General features: G+C 39.9%; 1 protein-coding gene across 1 annotated transcript; it reads left to right on the top strand.

Moving 5' to 3' along the window:
• The first annotated feature begins 289 nt into the window (after nucleotides 1-289).
• Nucleotides 290-6,874, top strand: PRDM13 (PR/SET domain 13). The gene is made up of 4 exons (XM_077292865.1): nucleotides 290-520; nucleotides 2,171-2,302; nucleotides 2,448-2,568; nucleotides 4,654-6,874. Exons 1-4 carry the CDS (start codon nucleotides 380-382, stop codon nucleotides 6,159-6,161), a joined length of 1,902 nt encoding a protein of 633 aa, XP_077148980.1. The 5' UTR covers nucleotides 290-379; the 3' UTR covers nucleotides 6,162-6,874.
• Nucleotides 6,875-12,738: the final 5,864 nt, after the last annotated feature.

The raw sequence follows: 12,738 nt of genomic DNA, 5'->3' as shown, positions 1-12,738 counted from the left end.
TCCAGGGCACAAAGCCCCATGCTGAGGATTAATGGTCCCTCCAGACCTCTCATTCACCAGGGGCTTTTCTCTGCCCTTGACAAATTGGGTTTTTAGGAATGGGAAGGTCGCCTGGACCATTGTCTCCCCCTCATTCATGGGGGCTGATTATGCAGGAGGGTTAGGGAAAGTATCCATGTGACCCTGTTGGATGGAACTGTGCAGCTGCTAGGGCTGCTCAACTCTCTCACCAAACTCTGCGCCCCAGAGCATCATCGTGCCAAGGGGGAGACCTCCCGAGCCATAGAAAAGCCGGCGTGCACTGAGCTGCGCGTCACTGTGCGGGCGGAGATAGCCAGGGTGAGCTGCCAGTCCCCAGCCTGCTCCGCCAGTGCTCGCCATGCAGCCGAGCCGAGCCCCGGCCATCAGCGTCAGCGCAGACAGCAGCATCCCGCACAGCCTGCGCCTGGGACCGCTGCTGGGCAGCTTCAAGCTGGGCAAGTACCTGTCCGACCGCAGGGAGCCTGGCCCCAAGAAGAAGGTAATCCCACCGGTGCCAGCATCCCCTCACCACATGCACAGATTTACCCCAAAACTATTCACTTATGCTAGAAACTTGCAAGGAGCTGGGGACTATCTCATGCACTAACTACTGGACATGCATTTTCATTCATTTTGATTTAACCAAATCATTAAAATTATCAGAATGCTATATTATTATATAGACCATATATCTATATGCTTATACACAAAAAGCTATATATATATACATATATATACGCACAGACACATATATATGTATGTACATATATAAATATATATATATATGTATGTGTGTGTCTATAAACACGCAAACACACACACACACACACACACACACACACACACACACACACACACACACACACACACACACACACACACACACACACACATATATATATATAAATATGTATAGATAGACACTTTTTTTAATTTATCGATATAATATATAGACACATATAGACATACACACATTTATGCTGAAATGTAGGTGCATTTCTAAACTACTTTTATTACCCATAATACTTATATTACAGAAAAAATTAAATGCATTCACTAATTGAGATTCATTAAAAAAGAAGAGATTGCAGCATTGAAAACAAACATGAATAGTTTACAATTAATACATTACCTTAAAAACACATAAGGGGGTATAAAACAGTTACTGGTAAATAATTGCCATGATGTACAATAGTTGCAGATCAATAGCTTTTGTCACACGTTCCGCTTTGATTTTTAATGTCTTTTAATTGTATTTAAACGCCCTGCCAGACTCTCCAAATTTATTCCTCATCATCTGCCTCCATTGGGTTCTCACATTAGTTTGTATTGTCCTAGTGACTTTTATTGCATGGCCATTCAGACACAGTGATATGGTATATTACTATATTGGTCCCTATGGGGAAGAGATGCGGTATTCACAATTTATCTAACGCAAAAAATACATAGATAAAGAGAGACAAGCAGAGATAGAAGTGAGATGTATAGACATATATAGATCGACAGATCTTTCTAACTATATATAAAGATATATATAGTTATATATATAGTTATACATATATTTATGTATAGTTAGAAAGATCTGTCGATCTATATATGTCTATACATCTCACTTCTTCCTCTGCTTGTCTCTCTTTTTCTATCTGTATATACATGTAAATATCCATATATATATATATATATATATATATATATATATATATATATATATATATATATATGTAGACACACAATAAATATATGTTTACATTTAATCTGAGGCTCAATTATTCTGAGCGTATATATCTCATCTGTCTACAAATATCTATCTGTCCCATATCTATCTATCTATCTATCTATCTATCTATCTATCTATCTATCTATCTATCTATCTATCTATCTATCTCTATCCATCTCATAACTATCTATCTATCTATCTATCTATCTATCTATCTATCTATCTATCTATCTATCTATCTATCTATCTATCTATCCATCCCATATCTATCTATTTATCTATCTTTCTATATCTATCTATTTATCTATCTATGGAACCAAATAATTGCGGGTGCTTCAATCTGTGAATGTTCAGTGTTTTGTCCCATTGTCACTAATGGGAACACATTGTAGGATGTGAACAGCCAGATGACGAGACGCCTTTCTATCTCAGGTCCGATTTGTGAGAGGGGAACTTGTGGATGAATCAGGGGGTCCAGCCTCGGAATGGATAGGGTTAATCCGAGCAGCCAGAAACAATCAAGAACAAAACTTGGAAGCGTTCTCTGACTTACCAGGAGGACAGGTACGTGCACACTGCAGAGGATGCTTGTTGATTGTGGGGTACAATGATGATGATGGTGGTATACATGCAGTGCTCCTAGAGACGCCTTTGCTGCGTCCTTCCCTTCTCCCTTCTGATCCCGGCACCGGTCCTTCTCCCTCCACAGATTTATTACCGGACCGTGCGGGAGGTGCAGGCTGGAGAGGAGCTCACCGCCTGGTACTCTAACTCGCTTGCCCAGTGCTTCGATATATCCACCACAGCTACTCCAACACACGATGAGAAAGGTAACAATTGTCAGTAATGGTAGTTATTATTATTATTGTTATTATTATTGTCATTATTATTATTGTTGTTATTATTTCGTTATTACTGCTGTTTGCGGATCCCTCGTGTCCTTCATGCATTGTTCTGTGCACCCATTCCCTGCTGGCGTGTAATATACAGGTTTATTCCTTCTCATTTTATATAATCAGTGACAATAGACAATCTTGCATTAGAAAAATATCGCATTGAATTACAAAGCTAATGCGCACATTGTGCAGTAAACTCTGCGTCTAGCTTTGCGGACACAATACGCGGCGACCTGAGGACGCGACCGTGCGCCGCACACTGGGATCTCCCGACATGTTGCGGAAAACCTGAATTGTGAATAATTTATTAGCTTATTGCCTCTTTATAACTCCGCCCAAAAAATCCTTGCTATGAAATGATTGCGACTTTCGCAGTTTTGCTACGGATTCCGTATCATGGGCTGCTGCGTTCTAGCTGCTTCATATTATACGCATTTATTTTATTATCATCAATATAATAATCACGAATGGGGATGTGGAGGGGCCTGACAATATCAGCCAAAAAGAGCCCAGCTGAGAACAGAACAGGTACTTTACACGGAAAAGCCCCTATTATCCGGCCACACCAGCAGTGCCAATAACAGGATTACATCCACCACCCTGGGACACACATCCACATACACACACGTTATAGTTTTTTAAATAAGTAAAATAAATAAATAAACTGAAAACAAGTAAATAAGTGACGAGAGGATGCATACAGCCATTAGTTAAAATAAATAAAGACATAAACAGATAGATACGCATATTAATTAAAAAAAACTGCACAGATAACATAGAGTAAAGTATATGTATACATATCCACTGTAACACATATTAATTAGTGGTATTTAAAAGTAGTTAAATAATTACATTAAATAAAGACATAAACAGTTAAAAGGTAACACACATACTGTACACACACAGACACATATAAACATACACACACACACACACACACACACACACAGACATATACACACACATGCCGTTATACACACTGCGCACGAACATACACATACTACGTACCCATATAAACACACAGACACACATACACACACATGCACACAAATATACCCACTACACACACAGACACATACATGCACACCACACAAATACACACACACACACACAAATATACACACTACGCACTACACACACAAATATACACACTACGCACACACACATACTACGCACGCATAGACACACACATGCACACATACGCACACAAATATACACACTACGCACACACATACATACACAAATATACATACTACACACACACACACATCCAGACACACACACACATATACACACCACACACATATATATATACACACACATACAGACACACACACAAATATACACAACACACACATATATACACACAAATATATACACACACGCACACATACATACAGACACACACACACACACACAAATATACACAACACACACACAAATATACACAACACACACACACACAAATATACACCACACACACACACACACACACACACACACACACACACATATATATACACACACAAATATATATACACACACACATATATACACACACACACACACACACACACACACACACACACACACACACACACGCACACATACACCTACACACACACACACGAGGTTCCTTCTGCCACAGACGCCTCAGGTCGCAGACAGATGAGGCTGTGGCGCCGCCGGTGGCAGGGGTGATGGCAGGGGTGACAGCAATGATTGCGCAGCGCTGTGTTAGCGGGAGATCATCATCCTTCCATGCAGCCATTGTTATTGCCATCTAGCCAACATACGCTACCTATTCTTCCAATGTCAACAGATGGGCCAGATCCCAGTGATCCCATGACAACAGCTGTGTGCTGGGAACAGGGGGGTTAATAGGGACAGGACGGCAGAGTTCAGCAGGAATAGAGCAGGCTGTTTGCACAGTCTCTGTGGCTCCTCCACTAGGGCAGACTTTAGGATGCCGCAGTCCTGTAGAGCTGGTCATTAAGTGCTTGTTGTTTCATCCTCCAGGTGAAGAACGCTACATCTGCTGGTATTGCTGGAGAACCTTCAAGTTTCCCAACACCCTAAAAGCTCATATTCATTTCCACTGTGCTCTAAGTAATGGCAGAGGCTTTCTCAATAATGAGCACATCAGGAGCGCGGACATTTTCAACCTTTCCCCCAAAGCCGTGGATGGGGTACCTAATCCCACCCCACCCCTAAGAGGAAACCATCAGCAGGCCAACGGTGCAACCAGAGACTCAATAAAGAGGGAGTCCCCCTTAGCACCAGGTTTGAACAAACTGGGAGTGATCAAAAAGGCTCTTGGCAAGGAGGAGCAGGACCGAGCCCTGGACATGAGCGTCAGCTCTGCAAGAAGCCATGGGCAACTTGTAGGCCTGGTGGGAAATACATGTGGTGGGAATGGGATGACTTTTTATCCAGGACTGAGGTCCGCCTTTAAACCCACTGGACTGTCAAAGTTACCTCACTCCGATGCTGCACGGGAGGACCCCAAATCAGGCAGCCTGGGCTTTAGTAAAATTTTGGGGACCATCAAGCCAAGTCGTTCAGGAAATGAATCTCTAATGAGTAACCACCACTCCAAGTGCTTGATTCCAAGTGATGGCCCAAACAGTGTCTTGTCCTGTACCACTGGCCTGAGGGGCTTTCCTATTTTATCTCACTTAGAAGAAACCTCAGCATTCAAGCATGTGGAGAGGGGTCTTCACAGCAGTTTATCTTCCAGCAGCCGCTGCAACCAGATCCCACAAACAGGACTACATTTCACAGAGAGGTTCTCCATCCCCCAGTTTGAAGGCATCAAGTCTTACTCTGCGGAATGTAACATCCCAGTTATGCCGTTCACTGTGTACAATGGAGAGCTTCTGTACAGCACACCATATTATCCATTCAAGCTCCACTTCAGTAACCTTATCAAGTACCCAGAGTCTATGTCTTACTTCAATGCTGGGCCAGCTATCACCCCAGATTTGGGCTCCATCACTACCAGCATAGACCGTGAGATAGCCATGCATAACCATCAGCTCTCTGAAATAGCTGCAGAGAAGAGCAGGACAGGAAGACTAGAGAACTTAGCAGGGGGCCCAACCTCAGCCACTGGGAAGCCTAAGAAAGGCCACTTGTGTCTGTACTGTGGCAAGCTCTACTCTAGGAAATATGGCCTGAAGATCCACATGAGGACTCACACAGGCTACAAGCCACTCAAGTGTAAAGTATGTTTGAGGCCCTTTGGGGATCCCAGCAACCTGAATAAACATATCCGTCTTCATGCAGAGGGCAACACACCATACAGATGTGAGCACTGTGGCAAGGTGCTGGTCAGAAGAAGGGACCTTGAGAGACATGTCAAATCAAGACATCCTGGCCAGAGCCTTAGCACCAAGGAAGAAGTTCACAGTGACCCTTCCTACCAGCCACCAGAGCCCAAGAGTGAGGACAATGAAAGTGATGTGGACGTGTGCTTCACTGATGAGCAAAGTGACCAGGACACAGGAGGTAGCAAAGAGCACTGAGGACTTTATATCAAGAAATCTAATAATTATATAGAAATATATGCAGATGTATATAAGTATACAGGATTTAATAGGGTGTATCTATTTATGTGATTCTCTACATGATGACTTGTATTTTCCATTGCCAAGCAAGAGCTTCTAAATCATGAACTGTGTGACTGTATTATAGAGAATTTGTGATCAAAGTGGCATATTTATTGAGAATCGATGATATTGAAGTGTATGCAGCATTGGTGCCCATGACTTTATCAGGTATGGTTGGCAGCCTCCACAACTGTGCTGGAATCATCAGGACAGATAATATAACAGGTCAGATGGATTTGGGCACTCAGTTCCCTCGTTCCTCATCTTCTACATTTCAGTAAATTTTGTGCCTTTGTATTTTTTCGAAAAATACCATTTCAGCAACTCGAATACTTGCAGTGCAGCACTCACACTTCAGTGTAAACTCCCATTTAATTGTGAATTTGTTAATGGAAAATCTTGAGATGATGAAACTATTTTTGATTCTACAGGGACAAATTGACAGAAATGATCGGAATCTATATCCCGATAGTCAGATACTAAATTATTGTAACAGAATACTCTTAGGTATCATATCTTTAATAAGCAATGATGTACAGTGGATACAGTTATTGGTCTTGGTTCAGTTTGTTATGCCCCCTTTTTTAAAATAAACTTATTGACAAACTCATGTTTGTCTTCTGGAAATGAAATGTTGTTAACATTGTAACAATATTGTGTTTCTTTATTTGATTGCACATAAACATTACAAAATCAATCAGAATCTTAAGGAGAAGGGTATTATTAAATATAATCAGAATCTGGGGGAACATGGATCGTTGTGACAGATATCACAGGCTGCTTGGCTCCTGCAATACTGTTATCATCACTGGTTGTATCCATTTTAAAGCCAGTAAATTCACAAGAATCTACTAACATACAATAACCATAATTATTTTCAATAATTTGAAGATAAATGTTTTGGAATGAATATTTAAAGACATATAATTCTTAGGTGATCACAAATGATATGATGATAACGATCCTTATTTACTGTTTACTCTCTTAATAAACATATTTGTACATTAATTGCCTCTATTATAGGCAGATGAAAGCGGAGAATCGATTTGTATAGGATGAGAAATTATTCTTACTTCTTAGCATCTGTGCATGATAGTTTCAAATGAAAGGATATCCAATAAGCAAATGAGTGATTAAAATATTAGGGGCAAATTTACCAAGATAAATGCAACATACAGCTGGTACATTGTGCCCAAAAAATCAGTTTACATACCTCAAACCAGATGATTTTTTTTTGCAGTTTTTATGGTGCGTCTGAAAAATGGGCATGGCTAGAAATGGGACAAGGTGCACAAAAAGCGTGCGAGAATTTCAATGCAAAGGTGATTTACAGTTAGACAAAAGTGTCCGAATTCATCATCCAGCATCAGCCATTATGATAAACTTGGTTCACTTTCAGACTGTCTATATATTAGAGAAGATTAGTACATTTGCACCAATGTGCAATCACACACAACTAATGTATTACTGAAGTTACTGCGCTGTCCTATTCATCTAAAAGAGCGCGGCAAGAAGCAATGTACATGGTGCGGTAACGTAACCCTTCATGTGATCTTCATTACCATTCATTACTGCATCTAAAGTATCAGGTGTAAACATGCTATAGTTCCAATACAATTCCACCATCAACATGCTGCTTGTGACATAGACATTTCTGATACATCTGACTGTAAAATTATCATAGTTCATACCAAAGTTTTATCTATCTATCTATCTATCTATCTATCTATCTATCTATCTATCTATCTATCTATCTATCTCATATCTATCTCATATCTATCTCATATCTACAGTATCTATCTATCTATCTATCTATCTATCTATCTATCTATCTATCTATCTCATATCTATCTATCTATCTATCTATCTATCTATCTATCTATCTATCTATCTATCTATCTAATATCTATCTATCTATCCATATCTATCTATCTCATGTCTATCAATCTATCTATCTATCTATCTATCTATCTATCTATCTATCTATCTATCTATCTATCTATCTATCTATCTATCTATCTATCTATCCCATATCTATCTATCTATTATCTATCTATCCATTCCATATCTATCTATTTATCTATCTATCTATCTATCTATTATCTATCTATTCATTCCATATCTATCTTTCTATCTAGCTATCTATCTAGAAGTTCACAAAATTAGAGGCAGCACACAATTATGGATAAAGTTTTGAAGGTGTTCAAATTTAATAGCCCATCATGGCGACGTTTCAGCTTATAGAGAGCCTTTCTCAAGCGGCTTGAGAAAGGCTCTCTATGAGCTGAAACATCGCCATGATGGGCTATTAAATTTGAACACCTTCAAAACTTTATCCATAATGGTGTGCTGCCTCTGATTTTGTGGACTTCTAGAATAAGGTTTGGTACATGCCTGAGGGGCCCTGCACCCTAAATTTGTTTTTTTCTGTGCTGCTCTTACTTTTCGCAATTATCTATCTATCTATCTACTATTTTTTTTAAATAACAAACATTAAAGTACAAATTAAAACAATAAAATCTAATGGAACAAATGATCATTTGTCCCATTTTCTATTTTTGCACTTTTTTTTACTTCCCATTCTTCAAAGAAACATGTCTTTATTTCTTTCATCGACCTAACCATACTTATTTTATTTACTTAATTAGCTCATATAGCGCCATAAATTCCACAGAGTTTTATAGACATTATCATCGTTGTCCCCACTGGGGCTCACAATCTAAAGTCCCTATCAGTATTTCTTTGGAGTATGGGGGATACTGAAATACCAGGAGGAAACCCACGCAAATACGGGGAGAATATACAAAACTATGAGGGGCTTATTTTTTTGCGGAATGAGTTTTAGTTTTACAGTCACTTTACAGCATAATGTTACGAAAAAAGGGAAAAAAATTAAGTGGAAAACAGTGAAATAGTGAAAAAAATGCAATTTTACCAGTTGGTTTTACAGCATTCATTTTGTTATTAAAAATAACTGGCAATATGATTCTTGATGTCAGTATGGTTATGGCGATAGCAAGCTTTTAAAAAATATTTCGCTATTAAAAAATAAATATTTAGAACTTTATGAAAAAAATGGGGATTGTGTTGCCATATTCTGATTCCAATAACTTTTTTTTTTTCCTTTGATGGAACTGTGTGAAGGCTTGATTTTTTTGCATGCAGTGCTGGTGTTATTATTAATACAACGTTATAATAGTTTTCTATTGCATATTTTAAGGACATGTGGTGAAAGAAAAACTGCAATTCTGGGGTTTTAATTTGTCTTTCACTTTGGTATTTACCATGCAGTTTAAATACCCTTATATTTTGATCAATCGGACTATTTTGGCTCTGACAAAATCAAATATGATTATTTATTTATTTATTTTTGACTGGGAAGAGGGGAGTGATTTCAACTTTCATATACATACAGTATGTAAATTAAAAATTATATATATATATATATATATACTAGATGGTGTCCCGATTCTAACGCATCGGGTATTCTAGAATATGTATGTATGTATGTATATAGCAGCCACATAGTATAAAGCACAGCCACGTAGTATATAGCACAGCCACGTAGTATACAGCATAGCCACATAGTATATAACACAGCCACGTAGTACATAACACAGCCACGTAGTATATAACACAGCCACGTAGTATATAACACAGCCACGTAGCATATAACACAGCCACGTAGCATATAACACAGCCACGTAGCATATAACACAGCCACGTAGTGTATAGCACAGCCACGTAGTATATAGCACAGCCATGTAGTATATACCACAGCCACGTAGTATATAGCAGCCATGTAGTATATTACACAGCCACATAGTATATAACACAGCCCACATAATATATAGCAGCCACATATTATGTAACACAGTCATGTAGTATATAGGAGCCGCATAGTATATAGCACAACCACGTAGTATATAAAACAGCCCACGCAGTATATAGCACAGCCCACGCAGTATATAACACAGCCCACATAACACAGCCAGTAGTATATAGCACAGCCACGTAGTATATAGCATAGCCACATAGTATATAGCAGCCACTTAGTATATAGCAGCCACTTAGTATATAACACTGCCCACATAGTATATAGCACAGCCGTGTAGTATATAACACAGCCCACATAGTATATAACACTGCCCACGTAGTATGTAACACTGCCCAGGTAGTATATAACACAGCCCACGCAGTATATAGCACAGCCCACGCAGTATATAACGCAGCCAACGTAGCACAGACAGTCACGTAGTATATAACACAGCCACGTAGTATATAGCATAGCCACGTAGTATATAGCAGCCACTTAGTATATAGCAGCCACTTAATATATAACACTGCCCACGTAGTATACAGCACAGCCGCGTAGTATATAACACAGCCCAACGTAATATATGGCACAGCCCACGTAGTATATAACACAGCCCACATAGTAAAAAACACAGGCACGTAGTATATAACACAGCCCACATAGTATTTAACACTGCCCACATAGTATATAACACTGCCCACGTAGTATATAACACCGCCCACGCAGTATATAGCACAGCCCTCGCAGTATATAGCACAGCCCACGCAGTATATAACACAGCCCACGTAGTATATAACACTGCCCACATAGTATATAACACTTGCCCAGGTAGTATATAACACAGCCCATGCAGTATATAACACAGCCCACGTAACACAGACAGCCACGTAGTATATAGCACAGCCATGTAGTATATAGCATAGCCACGTAGTATATAGCAGCCGCTTAGTGTACAGCAGCCACTTAGTATATAACACTGCCCACATAGTATATAGCACAGCCGTGTAGTATATAACACAGCCCAACGTAATATATAGCACAGCCCACGTAGTATATAACACAGCCCACGTAGTATATAGCACAGGCACGTAGTATATAACACAGCCCACGTAGTATTTAACACTGCCCACGTAGTATATAACACTGCCCACGCAGTATATAACACAGCCCATGCAGTATATAACACTGCCCACGTAGTATATAACTCAGCCCACGCAGTATATAACACTACCCACGTAATATATAGCGCAGCCCACATAGTATATAACAATGCCCATGTAATATATAGCACAGCCCATGCAGTATATAACACAGCCCACGCAGTATATAACACTGCCCACGTAGTATATAACACAGCCCATGCAGTATATAACACTGCCCACGTAGTATATAACACTGGCCACATAGTATGTAACATTGCCCACATAGTATATAACACAGCCCACGCAGTATATAACACTGCCCACGTAGTATATAACACTTCCCACGTAATATATAGCACAGCCCACGTAGTATATAACACTGCCCACATAATACATAGCACAACCCACGTAGTATATAACACTGCCCACGTAGTATATAACACTGCCCAAGTAGTATATAACACAGCCCACGCAGTATATAACACTGCCCACATAGTATATAACACTGCCCACGTAATAAATAGCACAGCCCACGTAGTATATAACACTGCCCACATAATACATAGCACAGCCCACGTAGTATATAACACTGCCCATGTAGTATCTAACACTGCCCACGTAGTATATAACACAGCCCATGCAGTATATAACACTGCGCATGTAGTATATAACACTGCCCACGTAATAAATAGCACAGCCCACGTAGTATATAACACTGCCCACGTAGTATATAACCCAGCCCACGTAGCATATAACACTGCCCATGTAGTATATAACACTGCCCACGTAATATATAGCACAGCCCACGTAGTATATAACACTGCCCACGTAGTATATAATACAGCTCACGCAGTATATAACACTGCCCACGTAATATATAGCACAGCCCATGCAGTATGTAACACTGCCCACGTAGTATATAACATTGCCCACGTAATATATAGCACAGCCCACGTAGTATATAACACTGTCCACGTAGTATATAGCACAGCCCACGTAATATATAGCACAGCCCACATAGTATATAACACTGCCCACGTAGTATGTAGCAGCCACGCAGTATATAACACAGCCCAAGTACTATGTAGCAGTGTGGGCACCATATCCCTGTCTAAAAAAAAAAAATTAAAATAAAAAATACTCACCCTCCGGCGGCCCCCGGATCCAGGCAAGGCGTTCAGCGATGCTCCTCACGACGTTCCGGTACCAAGAATGCATTGCGGTCTCGCGAGATGATGACATAGCGGTTTCGCGAGACCGCTACGTCATCATCTCGCGAGACCGCAATGCATGGCCCGGAGCGTCGCGAGGAGTGGGAAAGGCCTCGGAAGGTGAGTATATCACGATTTTTTATTCTTTTAATTATTTTTAACATTAGATCTTTTTACTATTGATGCTGCATAGGCAGCATCAATAGTAAAAAGTTCATCACATAATGTTAATAGCAGCGTTAACAGACTGCGTTACACCGAGTTATGCCGCGGTATAACGCAGTCGGTTTAACGGACTGCTACAACGCTATGTGGGTGGAGGG

Source organism: Ranitomeya variabilis, chromosome 2 (genome assembly GCF_051348905.1).
Source record: "Ranitomeya variabilis isolate aRanVar5 chromosome 2, aRanVar5.hap1, whole genome shotgun sequence".
Lineage (NCBI taxonomy): Eukaryota > Metazoa > Chordata > Amphibia > Anura > Dendrobatidae > Ranitomeya > Ranitomeya variabilis.
The sequence above is the reverse complement of the archived record's forward strand: the minus strand, read 5'-3'. Positions and strand labels throughout refer to the sequence as shown.